General features: G+C 44.2%; 7 protein-coding genes across 7 annotated transcripts; 3 read left to right on the top strand and 4 right to left on the bottom strand.

The window, feature by feature from the left end:
- Window positions 1-1,311, top strand: BHQ10_003646 (uncharacterized protein; the record flags this gene model as incomplete). The annotated part of the gene is made up of 1 exon (XM_040875925.1): window positions 1-1,311. One exon carries the CDS (start codon window positions 1-3, stop codon window positions 1,309-1,311), a length of 1,311 nt encoding a protein of 436 aa, XP_040732150.1.
- A 174-nt stretch (window positions 1,312-1,485) lies between these two features.
- Window positions 1,486-2,682, bottom strand: BHQ10_003645 (uncharacterized protein; the record flags this gene model as incomplete). The annotated part of the gene is made up of 3 exons (XM_040875924.1): window positions 1,486-2,302; window positions 2,365-2,392; window positions 2,454-2,682. The coding sequence occupies 3 exons, from the start codon at window positions 2,680-2,682 to the stop codon at window positions 1,486-1,488; spliced, it is 1,074 nt and encodes a 357-aa protein (XP_040732149.1).
- Window positions 2,683-4,564: 1,882 nt separating this feature from the next.
- On the bottom strand, window positions 4,565-5,072 carry BHQ10_003644 (uncharacterized protein; the record flags this gene model as incomplete). Its single annotated transcript, XM_040875923.1, has 2 exons — window positions 4,565-4,836; window positions 4,886-5,072. 2 exons carry the CDS (start codon window positions 5,070-5,072, stop codon window positions 4,565-4,567), a joined length of 459 nt encoding a protein of 152 aa, XP_040732148.1.
- Window positions 5,073-7,517: 2,445 nt separating this feature from the next.
- On the bottom strand, window positions 7,518-8,528 carry BHQ10_003643 (uncharacterized protein; the record flags this gene model as incomplete). Its single annotated transcript, XM_040875922.1, has 1 exon — window positions 7,518-8,528. One exon carries the CDS (start codon window positions 8,526-8,528, stop codon window positions 7,518-7,520), a length of 1,011 nt encoding a protein of 336 aa, XP_040732147.1.
- A 4,080-nt stretch (window positions 8,529-12,608) lies between these two features.
- Window positions 12,609-14,129, top strand: BHQ10_003642 (uncharacterized protein; the record flags this gene model as incomplete). Its single annotated transcript, XM_040875921.1, has 3 exons — window positions 12,609-12,944; window positions 13,017-13,636; window positions 13,730-14,129. The coding sequence occupies 3 exons, from the start codon at window positions 12,609-12,611 to the stop codon at window positions 14,127-14,129; spliced, it is 1,356 nt and encodes a 451-aa protein (XP_040732146.1).
- Window positions 14,130-17,474: 3,345 nt separating this feature from the next.
- On the top strand, window positions 17,475-19,422 carry BHQ10_003641 (uncharacterized protein; the record flags this gene model as incomplete). Its single annotated transcript, XM_040875920.1, has 5 exons — window positions 17,475-17,567; window positions 17,663-17,800; window positions 17,863-18,297; window positions 18,377-18,801; window positions 18,864-19,422. The coding sequence occupies 5 exons, from the start codon at window positions 17,475-17,477 to the stop codon at window positions 19,420-19,422; spliced, it is 1,650 nt and encodes a 549-aa protein (XP_040732145.1).
- Window positions 19,423-19,898: 476 nt separating this feature from the next.
- Window positions 19,899-21,479, bottom strand: BHQ10_003640 (uncharacterized protein; the record flags this gene model as incomplete). Its single annotated transcript, XM_040875919.1, has 4 exons — window positions 19,899-20,360; window positions 20,428-20,549; window positions 20,614-21,038; window positions 21,184-21,479. The coding sequence occupies 4 exons, from the start codon at window positions 21,477-21,479 to the stop codon at window positions 19,899-19,901; spliced, it is 1,305 nt and encodes a 434-aa protein (XP_040732144.1).
- Between the last annotated feature and the right edge of the window lie 312 nt (window positions 21,480-21,791).

Raw genomic sequence — 21,791 nt, 5'->3', positions numbered from 1 at the left:
ATGGTGCTCATAGAGCAGCCAAAGAGGATGCCTTTCTCTGTGTCGCAAATGATCGATGACTATGCATCGGCATTCTTTTTTGCAAAACACGTATTTCGAGAATCTGGTGTTGCTCGTGGTCATTTTGAGTTTCTTGCTGCATACACTACAGGCCTGGATACCAATGAAACTCTATTTACAAGCTTGAAAGCAGCTACTCTTGCAGCATACGGCCTCAAGTTCTGCTACCCAGCGCTTGTACAAAGGTCTAGGATATACTACGGTCTTGCTCTCAATGGCCTACGAACAGCCATGCAATCGCTTACAGAAGCGACGAAGAGTACTACGATTGTCGCGATGATGTTACTAGGTACATTTGAGACACTCAACTGCGAGAACATCAACTCACTATCAAGTACGGATGCACATATGAGTGGAGCAATGAGATGCATCTCCTTCCGGGCCAATCAGATACTCAAGTCTCACCATGGGTTACAATTGTTTTTGCAAACATCGTGGTGTCGTCTGGTGACCTCCATACTACGCTCCCGACCAATACCCGAAGAATTGATTGAAACCCGAAGACAGGCCGCCAAGTACTTGTCCACAGATGACCCCGCTTGGAAGCTTTCAGAGATCATGGAAAAGCTGGCCAAATTTCGTGCTGAGCTGAAGCTGCGCGTACCCTGCGATAATATAGAGGTTGTGAATATTGCTGCAGGCTTGGATCAAGATTTATCAACGCTTGCAGAAAATATGCCAGTCGAATGGGACTTTCAACGGATTTTAGCAGAGCAAGACCCAGAACTAGTATTTGGGTCATATTATCACGTCTATCCCGATCTGTGGATGGCGTGCATCTGGAATTTTATTCGGGCTTGTCGATTAGTACTTCTCAAAGAAATACGTTCTCGAGCTGGGAGTTCCCCTGATGTGATCTTGCTGGATCTCTCGTCCAGGCATGACTGCAACTATGCAGAACTGGACACAGTCGTGGAATTCTTGACTTCTGAAATTTGCGCTACTGTTCCCCAGTTCTGTGATTATCTACAGGACCTTCATGTCGAGGTGCCCATTACCAAAACAGAAGTACCGACAACTGCAAGCGTCTACCACCTATTTTGGCCGCTGTTGAATGCGGCACAGTCTACATCATTGGACAGTCAGCGGTGTTGGATTATCGATCGCTGTCGTAATATTGGACATACTACTGGTATTCAACAAGTCTTTGCTCTAGCAGACTTCCTGGAAACACGGGAAGACATTGACTCCTGGGTTGACCGGAATGATGAAGAAAAGCTGTCATCGTTGAATATCGGCAGAGGAGCTTGATCCTGTATTTTTCACAAACAATTTCATTCAAGTTCATGGTATCACTCAACCCAACGCTTTCCCTTTCACACGTGACCGGAAAAGCATCGAATCCGACGATCAAGGCTGAGAAAAGGGAATCTTCTTTACACTCATTGCAAAATGTAGAACTGCACAAATTTCCGAGCCTCTATATCATAGTTCCTCCCTCCACCGAACAGGAGCTTTTGACTGTTTATAAGGAGGAGCCGAAGAGTGGACAGCTTTTGAGCTGGTGTCAATAGCCTCCGTAAGTGCTCGGAGGTGCTTGAAATCAGGCGCATCCTCTCCCAAACCCCACGCAAAGACGCCTCCTAAACCCAACTCATCTACTAATAAGGGAAATTTTCGGTGAATAGCATTCGAAGTATCCCATGTCCAGAATAAATTTTCTTCTTGATCCCAGAAGAAATGTCCTCCTCCGTAGCTGTCATAGCTTCCTAGCTTCATTGCCTTACTGAAAGAGGCTGCCAATTCTGGCGGGACTGGGTCATGCCATGAAAAACTTCCTGATCGACCAAGATCTGCTCCAGTTACTGGATCTTCTAGCAACATTGTTTTGCAGCCAACCCCTTTCTGACTCAAACATCTGCTGTTATCTTTTGGATCGGTCTTGAACCATTTGACAAAGAATGCAAAGCCTAGATTAGCCTTTAATGGAGCTATGCCATGATCTAGATAGGATTCCAATCCCTCCCGCGAAACTTGCACACCAGTATGATGTCGTGTACTATTATCTCTGCGATTCATCAAATCATAAGTCATGATATTGAGAAAATCTAGATTCTCAGCAAGCTGGTGTAGGTTTGCTTCCGTGAAAGCAATCATATCCCTTTGAAGGCCAGGTACCGCGGCTGATATGAGTTTCTTCGGACCAAGCGCATTTCGAATTTCTGCTAGTAATTTAGGATACGCGTCAATCTCCCAAGCCTTTTCCGAGTTCGGAATGCGCTTGTAATCGTCACCGTTTCCACTAAGGCACAAGCAGACCGTTAGCTTAATAAAAAGAATGCTTAGAGCCGGGGACTTTTTTACCCAGGGTATTCCCAGTCAATATCCACACCTATGCGATCGATTAGTCCAGAAAACTAGCATCGTTCCGTTGCAAATTGACATCTAATTACCATCTGCACCCGTTTTATCAACCATTTTCTTAATGTTTTGCGCAAATAGCTTTCTGCTACTATCTGTTGTAGCTGCCTTTGAGAACCCTTCCGTATCTCCCCATCCTCCAATGGCGATCATGACAGCTGTGTTGGGGACAAATTTGAAGCGTACCTCTTCAACAGTGGAGAATAGAGGCCATTCAGTCGCACCAGGCACGTTGAAAGCGGACGAGTGCATAAATGCCATGATGACATGTGTAATGTCTTGTACCAAATCTATGGTCGGAACAACATCATGCTGCCTGAAAATTATGTGAACACCGCGGAAAAAGGTGAAGCGGATAATCATACTAACCCAGTCAAATACATCATACATCTCCTGGCCTCAATCAATTGTAGAGCATATAGGAGCCATAGCCCGAGCACGCAAAGCGACATCTCGTGTTACAGTCCTATTTGTCCTATTTCATCAAACGCGGGAAATGATTGCGACACACTAGATTTCAGAAGAGATAGGGTCACTTTCCGCTGCAACGAAGCTAGTTGGAAGTGGTAAAGATGATGATCGAAGGGAAAAGTGCTGTGCAAATGCTGATTTGTTTCTTTGTATGTTTGCCGTGTTTGTATCGATTGCATACAACACACATAACCCTAACCCCATATGCAAGTTACGTTCCATATCTGAAATTATTCAACTGGTCCTAACAGCTTAGCCATTTGTATAAGGATTGTTAGGTCAGATTTATTCGACGCTTGAACTTCAAATCTAGTGTACTTACTATGTGAAAATTCGTTGTTGATGCGTCTTTAGCCCTGGAGCTATAGGAATTCACTTAAGTATATATATGATCCCTCTGGCTCCCTGTGGTGTAAAGTCTTTGATTTCATAAACTTATCTCAGCTTAGTTACTGGTCACTATTTGATTTCTAAATGCTCCGACACTCTCACGACGTTGATTTACACCATAATTATCCACTACATGAAGATGAAACACACTTCAGTCGTTCGTGCAGCATTCTTCTCGATGGCCGCCACTGTACCAATCGGAGAAATGGATCGCACTCGTATGTTCATGCTTTTAATCCACACATAACGTTCCAGAACCTGTACTCTTTTGCTGGTTACCGAAATACTCAAATACGCAGTCGGAAATGTGAATGAGGCTGCAATTGGGAGAGAAGAATCTCCCTTGTAAGATTCTCTGCGCAGCGTGAGAATGCCTATTACCAACCTGTCGCGTGACGAATTGAAAAAATTGGCAATGTCATGGAGATTCCAATTGTCACTGTCGATCATTTCAAGATCTGCGACGAGATGAGTAATTGAAGGTAGACCAGAAGCCTCCTATTCTATCCATGGAGGAGCCCAACTTTAGTCGACCGAATATGCATTACGAGAGATATAAAAAGCTCCTTGACAACATGGTCGAGGCGTCTGACTTCCACCAACGTGATGACAACTACGAGGGAGAAGATATGCACCCAAGGGTCTCTATCCTCCTCCAATTGAACAGTATTAGATATAGTGCCTAGATTAAGCATCTGGCTATGTTTGAACTTACCGATGGCGGTATAGGCCACATGCACGAATGAGTGTTCAGCGCCCAACAAGATGTTGAAGATGTTTTGCAACATTGAAGAGACCTATTGGGGTGGTGGATTTGCGCGGGAGGGCATAGGTGACATATCTACATGTAGAAATGAAGACTCAGGTGTTTTATCTGGACGGTGTAGTATTCAAAAATTGTGTAGATTACTTGAAGTTGGATTCCATAAGACTCTATTTGAGGCACCCCGATTCCACGACAAGAATAAAATTCAACTGAGCAGTAGCCCTTGGAAAGCTGCTTCGCCTGTAGAAGTCTATGGTTATACGGCCGTGGTATTGATTGAACAGCTTGTTGTGTTGCTTGGCTTTATAATCAAGTACCTAGGTGGATATTAAAGTCTGACTCAAATTTCAGTTCTAGGATTGAACGTTTTTGTACAGAAAGATATTCAAAGTATCCCCCCACCTAAGAAAAGCATCACTGGTAACTCTTATCAGACCAGCAGAATCACCAAATACAGTTATATGAACTAGACAGTAACACTTCCACTGGGCTTTGGATGAGGGAAACCTGAGGGCACTACCGATGGAAAAGGCACCCCAGATGGCCTAGGTCTGCCAGATGGGTGAGGTCTGTGATGGTGAAACTTCGCATCACGCTTCTCAAAAGGTCCACTAGGAAAGACGGACCCGACAGGTGGTGGAGGTAAACCAGAGCTGCTTGGTTGAGGGCGACCAGAAGGATGGGGTCCAGATGGAACTGGAGGCCGAGGAAAGCCTGAGCTGCTCGGTTGAGGGCGTCCAGAGGGATGAGGACGTCCCGAGGGATGGGGTTTGCCGGACGGATGAGGCCTGTGATGGTGCAATAGGACGTTCTCCTCTCGCTTCTCGAATGGTCCACCGGGGAAACCAGATTCCGCAGGGACCGGAAGGGTTACTGACGGTATTGGTGGCGGGCTCACAGATGGAAAGGGGCTGAAAGATGGCAGAGGTGTGATTCTGCCGCTGGGTGAAGGACGATGAGGCGGCCTTGCAGCGGACAACCCGATCAACGGGGCAAGGACAAAGGCGATCTTGAAGAAATGCATCTTGACGGCGTGTATGAGACTAGATCGCTCGATGGTTTATGGAATTGGTGTCTTGTTCGGAATGGTGTAAACGAGTTAGAAAGTAAGGAGCGTTTGTGTCAGTAGACACGTCAAGGAAAGACGAAGATAAGAACGAAGTGCGAGGTTGCTTGCCAGAAGCCCTTGCGAAAAAGAATTACCTATGTCCATGAATAGAAATTGTCACTCATTTATATACCAGTGGTCTGGAAATTTCAAATCACTTTGCGGTCTGACCATCTGACGTGATGCTGGCACATAGTCTGTCAACCCCAGCCAACTAGCAAATCAGACTTCGTATACGGTACAGGAAGTTTGTTTAATACATCGGTGCAAAACTCATGATCCAGCCCCTGACACTCTTCTAGACCTAGCTATAGGATTGCATGGTGGATCCATCTGGGTCATCTCCGTTGATCGCCTGTCCGCTTATAAAAAATTAAGAATTTGGTGGGGTAGCATTGCTTGGTCTCTGCCGCACTCTCTTAAGTCCCCTTAGCTGGGAGGAAGTGTAGAAGCCTGAAGGGCTGGTAATTAGAGGTTGATGATTCTTAATTGGGATTAGCAGAATTAAACCGCCGGCGTTTCGTTTCCCGGCACACTTGATTGTGATTGGGGCCGGTAGATCGTTCTTGGAGAAGCACAGTGACTTGGGGTCTAATCTGCTGCGACAGAACGGATTGATTTTGGCTAGGATCATTGATTTTACTGAGCCGGTCACTGTCGATCTCGGCAGACTTAGCATGGAGCGGGCTGATCCAGGTAATACCCATGGACAGATCGACAAGTCAGCGACATGAAACACGCACGCCAATTTCTGCACCATTCATAGCCTGTAGACTGGCTTTGTGTTACAGAATCCCCAGCAAATCGCCCATGATTCAATCTTTTTGAGTCAGAAGGTAGATCGAATTGCCGTGAAACTCTGTTTAAAATTCACGATAAAGCATGTGGTCTTGAATTACTACGACGTTGTCAAGAGGAATGAAGATTTGCTCAACCAGCACGCTTCCGAAACATGTGGCCCCTGCTGATGGCTTAATTACGACCGTGGATTACGACGACTTCATAACTCCACCAACGGGATTCGTCTGTCACCACGAAACTTTTGATAAGAGCGTGGGGTTCTGTGTTTTGGATTGATAGGGTGATATTTTATCAGGGCAAATGTTTAAGATTAACGTCGACCTTTCTCATTTCGCGATTGGGGGGAGGTTTTATTCTGCGATGCATACATTGTTGTTATGCTGTCAATTTTCGATTCGGAAGTTGTTTCGCTCATTCATGTATCAAAGAATAGGTTTTGCTACGATCATTCATCCGCCTTCCAAGGTTGGTTATAGAACAGTCATTTCCGACAATCTATCTACCCACAACTAATGAGAACACTGGGCTAAAATTTACTCAAGAACTTTTCACTATTTCCCTTCAAGATCATTATCAATCATCGTGTATTATCGGAGCCCGGCTTCGTAAGATTAAACACCAAACAGGTCAGCAATTGCAGCTCTAGGGTTGGTCTTGCGTCGTTGACGTATCTTTTGCGATATTGTCACATTTCAAAAGCGAAGCGTAACCTCCAACGGAGATACTTGAAATAGAGACGTAGCATCTGTGGTGATCACCACAGTAATCCAGTTATTAGAGAGCGCATTAAGAGGACGCATAAGACATGAACGAAGTCTATAGTCCCCCAACTGTAGACAATGAAACTTACGTTCTAAAGTACGATATATCCAAGAGCTTAGATCTCGCTTTGAAGAAAGAGATATATTTCAAGATACAGAAATTGCATGAAGTCTCGCAAGTTGAAATGGAATAGTAATACTTTCATCGTTCTTACTCATCCGTCCTGTCCATACGTCATAAATAATGAATGTTTATTGTCAGAGCAAAATCTTACCATTGTCTTGAATCTATTATTTGCTAATTCGTAAACTTAACAGACCCTCTCTGGAATAGAGGTTCTTTGATTCACACACTATCAACTGTGAGTTTCCAGTTTTAATACACACATCAACAATTAACAGCGTAGGAACATAAATGCAAGAGCGAGCAGCATTGAATATTGTTATCCTGGTCTCTGGACCATACACGTACCTGGTCGTCAGCTAGGTCGAAAGGGTACGCAAAAAAAAGACTCAGCGACTATGTGGAACATCAGGTTTAGGACTTATTTTACGTCATATTTAAGGCGAGAGCTTGCATATTTAGTGTCTGCACATGAACCTCTAATTCTTGATACTGAATCAAAAATCTTCTCCCACTTTTGAAGATCTTAGTGGTGGACCATTTCATGGCATAAAGAGACAATGAAATGGTGAATTACTTGGATTCAACATCTATCCTCCAAACCGTAAAATTTCACATCACACATTGCTTGACTCCATTCTGTAGAGCTGTCTCGTTGTATGACCTGTCAAGCTATTACTTGACGCCGTCTAACTCCTTCTTGGACTCTTCAAGAATTGCATCCCAGTCCTGCCCTTTGAGCCAATCACTGTAAGATTTTGTTTCTACTGGCTTTGTTAATTGGGATGGCTCTATAAATCCATCAATACCTCCCATATAGCCATATTCCGGCAAAAACAAGGCTGCTTCCAAGACTTCCCACGAGACTCCAAATTGGTCATGCATCATGGCAGGGGTAATTGACACGATCTCAACAGACTTGCCAGTTGCCTGAGTCCAGAGATTAGCCACTTCAGCCAAGGTTGGATATTCATTATAAGCAAGCAACTTGATTCCCGGCGCTTCATTCTCAACAAGCGCATGGACAAAGTGACCCGTTGATTCTTTTTGAAGAATTATTGGCATTTTGAATTCTCTATCAAATGGAATGATCATTTTGTAAGTGCCGGTGGACGGATCGAATCTAGGCTGAATCAAAGGATTGGTTGCATAAGCACCAAGGTAGATGAAAGAACTCTTCTTGGCTAGCGCTTTCTGTTCATTCTCAATGTATTCGACAATTGTTGCTTTGGAATCCCAATGGTGAGATCTGTAGTATTTTCCTTTGGAGGCTTTCTTCATCGGACCAAGGGCGGAGTACACAAATATCTCAAGAGATGGCAGGGCAGCAGCGGCGATGGCTGCATTCTTTCCACGTTCTACCTCTTGCTGAAGACACGCTTCCCCTAATCTTTCTCGTTCCTCGTCCGTTATGGCGGTCGAGTTTCGATATGAACCCCAGAAATCCGTGTTCACAAACAGAGCGTTGGCGCTCTCAAAGGCAGTGGACAAGGAGCTGATATCGAATAGATCGGCTTKTACGACTTCAGCACCTTGTGACGCAAGGCTCTGGGCAGCCGGTGAAGACGTGTTGCGGGTTATGGCACGAACACGCCAATTTGGGAGTGCAAGGAAGTGCTTGACGACGGACGAACCCTGATTGCCAGTGGCACCGACAACAACAATCAACTTTTTGGCTGTCGACATTGCATAAACTCGATGCTTTCAAGTTCGGCGATGCGACTTGCTGGGTGGATTAATGGGGCAGTAATATGAAAGAGGAGCTTCAATTTCATGTAGATGAGAACGTACTTTGCGTTAGCTGGCAGTGATTCGTTTTGAGTTTCAGTGCAGGAAAGGCTCTGTATTTATGTCAATTAGAACTCTTCTCTGTCTATAGCAGGCGAGGTAATGACCAAGAGCTCTTCAAAATATACTCCAATAGGGAGCTGTGCAGCACGAAAAATGATGGCTTACTATCATTCTTCGATTTATCTTGCTTAGAGTTATGGCTTACTAGCATGTGTGGCACTATGATTGGCTGATGGAGGGTAAGCCAACTCGTCTTGGTGATTTCTTGCTCTCAACGCAGCTCCCCCTACAGTAATTACCACGGTAGTTCATAGCAACAATGAATTCCCATGGTTTTGATAGAATCTTACACTTTTCTCCACCTTTCTCATATTTTGGAGAGACCTTGGATATTCGAAGAGAAGTGTTTCGACGCATTGCCGTACTCGGATCGAAAATAGGGCTAATTTTCTCTACTGGCCAATTATATGCTAGATACTGCGAGGGTCCACTTTTTCGTGTCCAATTTGTCGAACTTTTTCGAAATTTCTATCTCATACCAAAATTACTAGCTTACTGGGCGTCAGTCCGGAAAAGTGAAGGTTTTCAAAGGTATTTGAAGCGTTTTCTGTATTGTTCCAAATTAGAGAATTCTCTTTTTGGTGCGGGCACAGTGGGGACAGCAACAGCGGCTGTCACTTATCAATCGCCACGTTGTAAAATCATATATATCATCTACGCTGTACAGCGCCGCGAGTCTTATAGCACAAGCGGCCAACTTGGCTTATCGAGGATTGTCCACCTAGGATTCATCTCTGCTATCAGGCACGACCGGTACATGGCGCAGCTACACCCCCGTGGACCGTTGCTCTCGACCCCCACCGTTGCTGACGTTTCCGGTGACTGCAAAAATGAAAACAGTAAGGACAAGAAGTTTAAGCGCGTAATTACCCCGGCACGAAAAGAGCAGAATCGGGTGGCGCAGAGATTGTATCGTAAGTTAAGGATCGCCAGATTGAAAGTCTATTGTCGAGAATTCCACATTGTCATTAAGGAGCTGACCTCCAGACTAGGTCAGCGCCATAAGCAGCATAAAACAGAAGAAGGTCAACTGTCTGGCACAAAGGGCGTATATACAGGTTCGAAACCAAGACCAATCAGGCCCCGTTCTAGTAAAGAAGCCGAAGCTTCAAGTCGGCCGAGTACCAGTGACACTGCCCAACCAGCATCAATTAGCGATATGCCAGATTCAAAAGTTCGAAATGACCACTCCAAAATTGCGCTACCAGCATCTGATATCGGATCGACAGTCACAAGTCCTAATTACCAACCGGCATGCACTTTAGACCGATTCATTGTTGATGATGTTCCAGCAATACATGCAGACGGTCATCACGATTCTTTAGACCAAATTAACATTCCACTTGATATTGGTGAATTTCTGGATTGCAGTCTTGTCTCGGACGCAGATCTTATGGGTTCACTGGATATGAATGGTATGTTAGCACCGTATTTTTCGGATCACGCAGGGATGGTCATCTTGCAACCGTCATTATCGAATCGAATCATGACTGAGAATACTACTTTGCTGGATGCGTCTATGTCTGGTCGCTCTGCTTCCCAAGCTCATGACGACGATAACAAAGATGTCGTTTCCTTTCTACAAGCTGGGACTAAAACCATGGATAGTTCGTACTATCTTGAGAACGGCACCTATCTTGCAGACCCATATCAAAATGCAATGTCCTTTTCACAGGTTACAATACTTAACATATGTGCACAAAACGCAAAATGTCTGGGTATGGCACCGGAGGATTTCATCAGTGATAATTGCCTTTCGCTATGTTCACCGTTCTATCGCCCAGCATCGGCTGCTGATGACCCTACAGCTCTATTGGCGGCCGTCTCGCGGCCGTACACCCCGAAATTTTTCCAACCAACACTATCGCAGATTCTTTTCCCGCACCATCCTATATTCGACCTGATCCCTATCCCTGCTTTTAGGGAGACAGCGATCATGCTTGCGAGTACTTCTCCGTCTTTACTCAACTCATTAGAACTCAAGCAAGATATTATGTGTGGCGGACTTGTCTGCTGGGGTACGAGGCATGGTTCAAATCATGGCGGAAAAGGACAGCCCTGGGATTTACGAAGCTGGGAAGCAGCGCCTTGGTTCTTAAAGAAATGGCGATTACTAGTTGGTGGGAAAGATGGAGATTTATGGAAGCAAAGTATGTGGTGGCGGAATTTGAGAGGGGAGCCTATGGCTTCTGATTGATCTTCAAATATCCACACCAATCCACAATTTCAATCATGGCACATGAGGTATAGACATGCAAATAATGAAAGAGAACTCAAAAGATTCTCGGCTCAGACCATCCATTCACCTACTTTTGTCGACAATCAAAAGACCAAGCCCTTCATCTGCTCAATGTTCTTGACATTGACACCCTCCCAGAACACTATCGAACCCCAGGTAAGGAGGTGCAGACAAGTTGCCTTAGTCAGCATCAAACGCTGTGCATCACCGTACGCTTGATTAATGGCATCCTGTGTCGGACTGCTAATGGGATATGATGACTGTACTGTAATTGAACAATAGATATCAGCCAGATTAATCTGTGCGCTTCTGGTAGATATCTCGCCAATTTCTGAGGGAAGACACCACTCCAAAGCGCTCCAGAATAGGAGAGCCAATTGTACTGATAGCAATGCCGGAATTAGCTCTTGAGAACTGACTGCCATGATAGTTATTTGTTCGCAAATCACCAATGTTCCACCGCCAAAAGCGATGAAAATTCGACACATGATAATTTTACCGATACTAACCTCAGGTTGTCAGGATTTAATCATCAGACCAACGCCTAAGATGGTGATGGGCATCCCAAAGTAAAGTGCTTGCCACTTTAGCTACCCATTGTAACAAATGACGCTGCCATGACAAGCGACTAGAAGGTTGGGCCAATAGCGTAAATATTGGAAATAAAAGTGGCATTATTGACTCCAGTGTTGAATTCAACAGCCAACAAGGAGTGGAAATGATTGTGCCGGATATACCAGGCTGTATAAGGACATGCAACCAACATATAGGTGAAGAATATGTTATCTACCCCAGGTACGACCTCTGTTTCTAACTTCCGATACGTTTCTGTAAACATGAACATACCGAGCTCGTATTACGGTCTGAGTAACAAATCTCTCAAGGACGTTGTTGTTTATTATTACTCTTCTGTCTTCAAGTGGCTCTTGTATCCGGATCACGTCTCGAGCGAAAAACTGCTGTCAAAATGTTTATTGAGTGACTGCTTCAGTGTGGTCCTAACCCTAACACGCGACCATCGCCCGGACAGCACAATTACCTCATATTCATAACTCCAGTCTGCATATAAACAATCGTATGACTCGGCGAATCTGTACCCGAATAAGATTTATATACTCCTCGCATAATAGTGAACGATTACCACGACGCCTACTAGATCGGGGTTAAAGCCTCGGCATTTCCTTCCTTTCTATGGTCGCAAATAGCAAACGCTTTGAAGATCATGAACCACGGGTGGAAAGTTGATTGGTATTTTTTTCTTAGCTCTACCTGATAATTGATGGTGAGTTCATTTCCCATGCAATCATAGGCCGGAATATCGTGACGGTCGGGCATAGCGCGCATTGCGTTGGCGTTCCTCGGTTCGGTACGATGAAGCAGCATCTCCGCACCATAAAACCATCATCTTTAGGGCTAATCGGTCCATAAGGCCATCTTCACTGGAATATCGGGGGTTATACCCCGTAATTGATATTTCTGGTTATCGAAAGATCAACTGATGTGGAATACTAAGTATTTGAAATCCAGGAAACATTAGACCTCGGTATTTGGAGCCACCTACTCGAGGCGATTTCACTATATATCGATACAATTCCTTCACTGGGGCCTGATGGCAACATGTAAAAGTTACGAACAGAGATAAACAATCAAGAATTTTCAGAAGTTGTTGTGTGTACATGGATAAGATGGTTGACCTTTCAAAACCCACCACTGAATTGGCCGCCGGCTTCACCACCGGAGTGAACCTTTGGTTCAACAAGGTGCCATGGATCAAGAATATCACTCTGAAACGTGGGTTGGTTGCTGCTTGTCTATTGATGGTGATTCATGTCATTATCCAACAGCGTCTCCGATATGCTAGGATGCGCTACCTGATAAGAAAATACCCTTTCAGAAATCGAGAATCCTACCGCTTCATGACCGATCAGCAGGCCTTTGAAATTCAAAAGACCATTTTGCAGCTTGAGTTTCCCTTCATGGCATTAAAATCTTTGCAATTTGCGCTTTTTAGAGTAAGCTTTCTTGTTGACTATGTGACTGTGCCCATTGCCTGTATTTGTTCTCCGAGCTAAGGTAACAACTAGACATACGGAATTCCCACCATATCGTCTCTTCTGGCAAGAACAACCGAGTTTTCTGATACAGCAACTGCATTCAAGCGATATGCCGATACAGGTGTTCTGATCGGTCAATTTATGGCCTTTGATCCTTCTTCTGACAGGGCCCACGAAGCTATTGCGCGAACCAAATTTCTGCATGCCAACTACCGGAAGACTGGCCATATCCTTGAAGAAGACATGTTGTATACACTGAGCTTGTTTGCCCTTGAACCAATCCGTTTCGTGGAAAATTATGAGTGGCGCGAACTATCTGATCTAGAGAAATGTGCTATCGGCACCTACTGGAAGAGTCTAGGCGATGCGTTGGGCATCAGTTACGCCTGTCTACTGTCTGGCTCAGAGATTGCTGAAGCAGAGACAGGGGAGAAGAAATCAGGTTTCCAGGATGGTCTTCATTGGCTGGAGGAGATTCGCACTTGGAGCCACGCATATGAAGTAGAGAAGATGAAACCTCATCTCAAAAACAAAGAGGTAGCTGATAAGACTACCGATGTGCTCACTTATACCTTACCTGGTTTCATGAAACCGGTGGGAATACAATTTGTTTCGTTTCTAATGGATGATAGGTTGAGAGCCTCCATGATGTCAGTATCCCTTCTTCTTGAAAGCTCATTGTGTTGTTTTTCGCTCCTGAAAATGGCTTGATTCCACGTGAAGTAGACTAACGACTACCAAAGGTACAAAACTCCAGATCCCGTGTTTGCGACCCTGTTTGGCACCCTACTGGCCACACGCAAATATTTCCTGCGTTATATTGCTCTGCCTCGACCTTACTTTTTCCGGAACGATGTGTTTACTCATCAACCAGATGAGAATGGGCGTAACTACGTCAAAATCTGGGACGCAGTACCCTACTATGTCAAGCCAACAATTTGGAATCGGTGGGGCCCTGCAGCCTGGTTCAAACGTCTTCAAGGATTACCACTGCCAGGGGACGACGGCGACAAATACTTTCCACAAGGCTATGACACATTGGATGTTGGACCGCGTCATTTCCGCGGCAAAGGAAGAGCTCAAATGGAAGAGTATAGGAAAAAATTACTTGAAGAGAGGAAGGGACAATGTCCCTTTCATTGAATCAAATCACGACTCATTCTTCTTCTTGATGGAACACTCTGATATCGTAGGGTGTGGACAAAGTATATAGTGTGGGAATTTATTATAAATGTATATTTCTCATGGTACTGCTCGATTCGGATCGAAAGGCTCGGATTAAATTTGATGTCTTAGGTAGAATCTGGATCTAGGGATCCAAAATAGCTCATGAGTATCATCGAGGTATTGAAAAAATGCACATATCATTTTAAAACTAAGCACACTATCGAGGCCTATTTTGCTTTGTCATCATGTGGAACATATTTAAAGTCAAAGCTGGTTTCCTTTCCCAAACCCGATTTGGCATCCATCAAGAGGCCCCAAAACTTCTTTCTATTATGCTACAAATATAATCATGTTAGAGAAAGTACAACGTGCGATCATCGAGAAGTAGAGTGATTATCTTACCTGTATTTGTTTCTCATCAAGGGCTTGTACAGACCGACAGACATACGCTAATGTAGCAGCATATAAGAAAACCCAGCCGACAAACATCCAGGCAAATATATCCGGATTCCCAATTCCAAGTTCATTTGATAGTTCGTTGCCAATTAGCGAGCGAGTCATGCCTTCGAGTACACCCGCGGAAGCGTATAAAGGAGGTGTATCCTTCAAGCCTTGAATGATGTTCCTCGCTAAAACACCGCTCATACGAGTTGGATTGATTTCGGCGACCATTATTGACTCCATAATGGCGCGTGCTCTACTGGGAGTTCCAAACCACTCGGTCGGAGTTCCAATATAGTGCGCAATCAAACGCCATAGAGCTATATAGTCCGTTGCTTCTTGGTCGCTCATGAAAATCCCTTGTCGTGGCAAACCAATGTATATGACTGTTGGTGCAAATGAGCAGATTGTGCCGATGGAGTCTAGATCATTGATTGGTATCCCATGCTTTGCGACATCATAGTATGCTGGACGTCTTTCAACGAGCTGTAGGATTCGATTACGAACTGACGCATGTAACAATCTCACGCGGACAGTTGAAGCATGACCGTCACCCCCTGGACGAATGGATTCAATTGATTTTGTGACCTGAAGAGTGTGCTGGAGAGTTTCGAGAAGCCGGTGTCGCACAACCTTTGCTGAGAAGCCGCCAGTACGACCTAACGTCTCGACGATATTACCAGAGCCCCTAGTACAAGTAATGTTGTCAATAGAGATCTCATTCAAAGGCTCGATATGTAAAAGTCCTCTCAGACTGGACTAGACATACATTCCTCCGAGCAAACTCTGGAAAGCGAGCTAATTTAACAACGAATCAGATTAGTTTACCGACCAAAAAGTCATGCAGACATGTAACGGATGAGGCATCACCAACCGCTATACCCATCGAATGGCCGTACCGATAATAAACGTTTTGACCTCTTTCAATTTGGGCCCAATCGACCCATTCAGGGACAGTGTTTATCTGCTCCCAAAGTCGAGTGAGAGCCTCATGTTTCCCATGGTTGTCACGTAACAGGGCGTACATATCCAACTTCATAAGGTCCGGCTTGAAGTCCTCTTGAGGTTTGTCTTTGGATGCTAGCTTGGTCAGTAAATCTATACAGTCACTAGCTAAGTCGTCCATCGTATGACGAAGCGGTTGCATTTGTTCCTGGGTGAGATGTTCCGGTGTCCAACGGAAATCATAGTTCCAGCATCTTCTCATATCGGCACTATTGTTCTCGCCTGCCATCATTAACATAGACAGAATATTTTTCTGTAGCAAAGAATATAGTGTTGCTGTTGTAAATTATTATGTCACCTGGCTTATTTCGACGTCAATGGTATATTGAGTATATCTGATTGGGAAGGAGGAACGAAATCCGGGTGCACATATACATGTCTTAAATAACTAAAAGTCAAACTCTTATCTGATATTTCGATCACGGAAAACACGATTGGAAAAAGAATATGACCTGCCCCTAAGCGCATCGAGATATAGTTACTGCAAAGGAACTTCGCGTTCCGGACCGAGGCCTACCGCAGGCAGTTTATATCATAGATGCCGAAGATTGTATATCAAAAGCATTCATCACGAGGTCAGTTATCACCTCCCAAAACTTTTTGTTCAATATGGTGATTCACAAGCTGCCTTAGAATGAGCAGTATTTCACATGGCGATGGTACGGAATTTGCGATCGACAACGCTTACCATTCACTCATATAGGCCAAGATAACTATATTCAAGCTATGTGAGAATAAAAAAGATATACCATTCCGTTCCCTATGAAATGATCAATGAGCGTTCGTACAATTTAACATACACTAACTTGAGGACAAAGAGCCTCGGTCCGATGGGCCGTGGATGGTTAAGAGTCGGCGGTCTTACTATCTGTTTACGGGTTTTCGAAAAGGGCCTGGAAGTAATGAGACTGCCGACCCGAGTATCAGTTTGATCTTCTTTTACGTCAATTGTTGTGGGTTTGACCTAGGCAAATGAACTGCATATCATATGACCTGGCCGACTTATACAGCCCTCTCATTCGGTTCGTCCGCGTGCACATTATTTGAACTGTTCATCTACATGAGCTTTATGTACCTCGAACTTGAAAGGAAATAAATGGATAAACAAAGCTCAAGTGAAATCGGCACCTGTTCATAGTTTCTACGCGGTACCTAGGTGTAGTGGAAAAGTAGATATCAACAGACGTGAACTTAAACACATTCACGGATGAGACGGGCCAAAATGATAAACCGTTCGAGTTGTATGGAGTCGTTTTACACACAGTCTTCGGGTCTTCGATCGGCCGAATTAAACATAAATCGCAATGGGCAGAAATGACAGGAACCTTGCAACTGGGACCGATCAATGAATCAGTCTGTGACGTTGCGAAAGTGTTTCGCTTAATGGCGCGTGTTAGTATCTGCAATACATTGTAATGAAGAGCATGTCCCACAGCCTGAACGTACATGACTACGATTGTAACGGGCACACATAGAACCGCAGACAAACACAAAAGATAGATCTCCCGGTCTATGTATATTCGCGCCTCGTCATCATTGACCCACTTCTTTCCCCACGTTTGCCGTGGCTAGCTCTATACGTAGTATACCCATCTCTTGCGAGTGTAACCTGGGCCGAAGTACCGAACCGAGCAATGGAAATGAAGCTTCCCCGCATCGGATTACCAGCCAGCATACATGGTCAGCTCTATGACCTCTTCAATGAAAATGTATCATCGTTGTTCTATGGCTTTCTCTTTTCCTGCTACTACACTCCATGAACCCGGGGCCGTGCTGAGTACGAAGTTCGGATGTACTTGATTTTGGTCTCCAAGTCATATGGCAATTCAATAAGCCTTCACAGCATTCTCAATTGATTGATTAGCAATCGCAACGATGGTGTTTAAGGCAGAAAGATACGTCGACATCCCAACAAAAGATATTCTATCTTATATCTTCGATAAACCTGAATATGACCAGAACAAGCCGGTGAGTGCTGCATATAACCCAACATGGCTACGACTTTCTTGTCAATTCAACCTTTACATACAACTTTAAATTACTGTGACTAACTTTTAATACAGATATACATCGACGTTCATAACCCATCGCGATCCATTTCATGCAACCAGGCTCGCAGCATCATTCGAAAACTCATCGCGGGATTCAGAGAAGCTGGTGTAAAGGAAGGAGACTGTGTTGCTATACATTCTTTCAATGATGTAAGGAAAAATGAGAAACGAGACCAGCAAGAACAAAAGACTCATACTAAAGAATGCGAAAGATTCTATATTGCATGCTTGTACTTGCAATCATCGGTGTTGGTGGTGTCTATACCGGCACCAATCCGACATATACAACAGCGGAATTGTCCCATCATATCAAGACATCAAAGAGCAAATTTCTGATTTCCGAACCTGAGATATTGGAATCGCTACTAGGGGCTGCAAAAGAAAACAATGTTCCGTTACACAATATCTGGGTATTTGATCCTCTTGGACAACCGATTCCTTCTGGTCACATATCATGGAGAGAGCTACTGAATTTTGGGGAGCAGGATTGGGTGCGTTTTGATGATGCTCAGAACTCTAAAAGCAGACCTGCTGCAAGACTGTTTAGCAGTGGAACAACTGGCCTACCTAAGGGGACAAACCTTACGCACTACAATCTGATTTCACAGCATGAGCTTACGACTAAGGCACACCCAAGACCACATGCTGTAAGTTTGAATTAGAGAAATTGCACTTAAATTGCTTTGCATGTCATAAGAACATGGTCTAAACTATTTCATGCGATAGATTTCTCGGGTCGTTGCGTTACCCATGTTTCACGCTGCTGCCGCTCCATCAACAAACGTCAGTGCATTAGCGGGCGGTGAAATCATCTATATGATGCGCCGATTTGAGCTGCAGACTTTCTTGAGAGCAACTGAAAAGCATGGAGCAACTGAGATGGCAGCCGTGCCACCAATCGTGCTGGCCATTGTTATGTCACCATTTTCTCGCACACGTCCATTTATGAAAAGTATCCGAGCTGTTAGTTGCGGTGCTGCACCATTGGACAAGGGTCTTCAGGCTAGGCTATTGGAGTTGCTAGAGCCAGGTGTGCCATTTAATCAAGTGTGGGGAATGACAGAGACTTCATGTGTTGCAACTATGTTTGGATACCCTGAAAAGGACGATACAGGCTCTGTCGGGCGGTTAATACCAAATCTTGAAGCTAAGTAAGCCGTCTACAAATTATACGTCATCAAATACCTTCATTCAGCTGACCCCCTCAATACAGACTCATTGATGATGACGGAAATGATATTTCAGCCTACGGCGTCCGCGGCGAGATTTGCGTTCGAGGACCGACTATTATTCCTGGTTATTTCGAGAACCCGAAAGCCAATGCTGAAAGTTTTGACAAGGACGGCTATTTCAAAACTGGCGACATAGGATACTGTGACGAGGCGACTCGCAAATGGTATATCATTGACAGGAAGAAAGAGCTTATCAAGGTCCGCGGGTTTCAGGTTGCCCCCCCTGAGCTCGAAGCCGTCCTACTTTCTCATCCTCAGATTATCGATGCAGCAGTCATCGGAGTACCGCATCCAAGTGGTGATGGGGAGGCCCCACGCGCTTACATCGTTCGGCGACCTGGGCCTGAGGGCGAAAGGTTGACGGAAGAAGTCATCAAAACTTATTTAAGTGGCAGGCTATCGAAGTACAAAGCTTTGGTTGGTGGCGTCAAATTTGTTGATGCTATTGCAAAGAACGCCAGTGGCAAGATTCTGAAGAGGCTTTTGAGAGAAGCCAGCAAAAAGGAACTCGAAGCTGCCTTGAACAAACCAAAACTTTGAGATATTCATCATGTCTGCAATGCATGTCGATTTCTGTTTTTTTCGCACAACTTTCAAGACGCCTGTATAATTACAGATGGTTGATAATATCACCTATTAGGTCATTTGTAACCTCACTTTGTTATCAACCATGGTCTTTTACAATTGCCCTGTCTTGGGGCAGCAGGCATCTTGAAAACAATCCAGACAAGTTCACTCAGACTTTAAATCTGTATAAAAACCTCTACAACTGGCATCATTGATCTATCTTAATAATAAAACGTACGCCATCGTTATTTAGGAGTGAAAGAGTCGTGTTTGATGTTTATCTCGATCCTTTTGTTTCAGATATAATTAGAAAAAGAGTTCTCCCACGAAGAGGTGGTACCTAAGCAAGGAGAGACTTTCCAAAATGAAAGTAAGCTAGATAGAAAAGCATTGAAGCCTTATTCAAAAAACATTTCGACGATTCGAAGCATGAAAGATAAATGATCAATTCAATTCTGTTTCTCTCTTGATTCAACAATATAATTCGCGAGCTGTGTGACTTTGCTGTCCAGGTCAGTTACTTCGTTGGTGGTGGTATTGGATAGCAGATTTGAAATAGCTGAAGCAATGGAGCTGCTATTTCCTTGTACAAGTCCTCCAATCGTATCGGTAATCAACTTTACGATCGATACTTGTGCTGTGATGACTAGATTATTCAAAACCTGTTCATAATAAGTGATGTGTACGCCGTTATAGACGGTCGAGTTTCCGGACGCAGATAGAGCTATATTTCCGCTCAGAATCGCATTCTTCTCTGCTTCGATAATCGTTCCCAGGTTCTGAATAATTGTCTCAATTGAGACCGAGCCACGCAGAGAGACTGTGTTATTACCTGGTGTTAAGACCACGTTATAAATCGCAGCTTGACCCAAGTTAAAGCCGCCTGTCTGAAGATTGAGAGTGACATTTCCCTAAGGCCAAAGCACAGCAAATGTTAGCAAGCAGCTTCAAGAACAGAGTATTTAAGTATGACCTTACAAGAGCAAATGTAACTAGAGAGTAATTTGGCAACACAGCAACTCCTTGCAAGTTAGTTCCATCGCTCTGTCGTTCGACTAGTCCCGCGGATGGGATCGAGAAGCCATTCAAGGCCCATAGACCTGTACAGACTCGAATTATGAGTATCTCATTATCTTTAAGTCTACCATAAGTAGAGTGACTCACCTTTCAATTCAACATCTTTGTCAAGAGTCAGTTTAGCCTTAAGTGCGCCGAGATGGGCTGTTGTTGTGCCTTTCGCTGACATTGTGAATGTCTTTCCATATACAGCCACAGTCAGGAAGTCTATGAATTGATCCCGATCTAGAAGGGTAACTGTTTGATTCGTGATATTGATAGTGGCTTTGCCCTCGAAAGTCTCTTCTGGCAAGATAACATTGATATACGGCACGATTGGAGTGACATTTCGGTTGAACAAACTGAGAGTAATAGGATCGAGGCGAACCCTGAATCCCTTCGGGATTTTAAAACCGGCACTTAGCGAAATTGTGAGGCTGTCTGGGCCAGGATTCATCAACATCGCAGAGTAGATGTCAAGGTTTGCCTTTTCCACCATTAGTTGCGCGATGGCTGGAAAAGCGTATAGAAAACTGTTTTGTTGAATAAGCATTCTCGTACACAAATCTCATCATGTCATCGTATAGCTTCATTGCAATCCCAATTATAGAGGACCAAAAAAGTCCAAACATGATGCAGAACGATTTGGAAGGGGCGAATGTTGCATGTGTGGCTTACAAAAGTGGGAGAAATATTGCGAGGCCGATGATGCCCGCAACCACATAGCAGCACCAAAATCGTCGTAGATGTCTCTTTATCCATCGAGGGCGTTTTTGACTACATGAAAGAGAAGTGCTATCAATGACTTCGATATGCTCCGCCTGGCCTGCTTTAGACTCAGATAAAACTTGCTTCTCCTTTCCACTTTTCGACGCAATGATTGCCGACTTGTACTCCGGCATTTCCTGGAAACCAACAACATGCTTGTTGTCGTTCAGCCATTGCTTATGACCGAGGTCTTTGCTTGATGACATGATGATCCGAAACGTGGCACAAACCACCTTGCTTAATTATCAATTGCTTCTTCCATGAAAAAATAGCATTTAGGGCATTCTTATATCAAAGGGGCAAGTTTGATAACCATGATTTGTAGCATGACGCAGCCCAATTTAACTAGTGCACTCGTAGAGACATTATACGTACTACTAAAGTGAGGAGTTAAATGCATCTCAGTAGCAACAAAAATAACCTATTATTAGTCTCCTTTGATCCCCTCAAATCAGACAGAAAATGCGGAGAAATCATTTTTTGCCTTCAAATCTGTGATTCAATCTGATTTTAACAAA

The sequence above is a fragment of the Talaromyces amestolkiae genome (assembly GCF_001896365.1).
Source record: "Talaromyces amestolkiae strain CIB chromosome Unknown scaffold6.1, whole genome shotgun sequence".
In the NCBI taxonomy this organism is placed as follows: domain Eukaryota; kingdom Fungi; phylum Ascomycota; class Eurotiomycetes; order Eurotiales; family Trichocomaceae; genus Talaromyces; species Talaromyces amestolkiae.
This window is presented reverse-complemented; position numbering and strand designations above follow the sequence as displayed.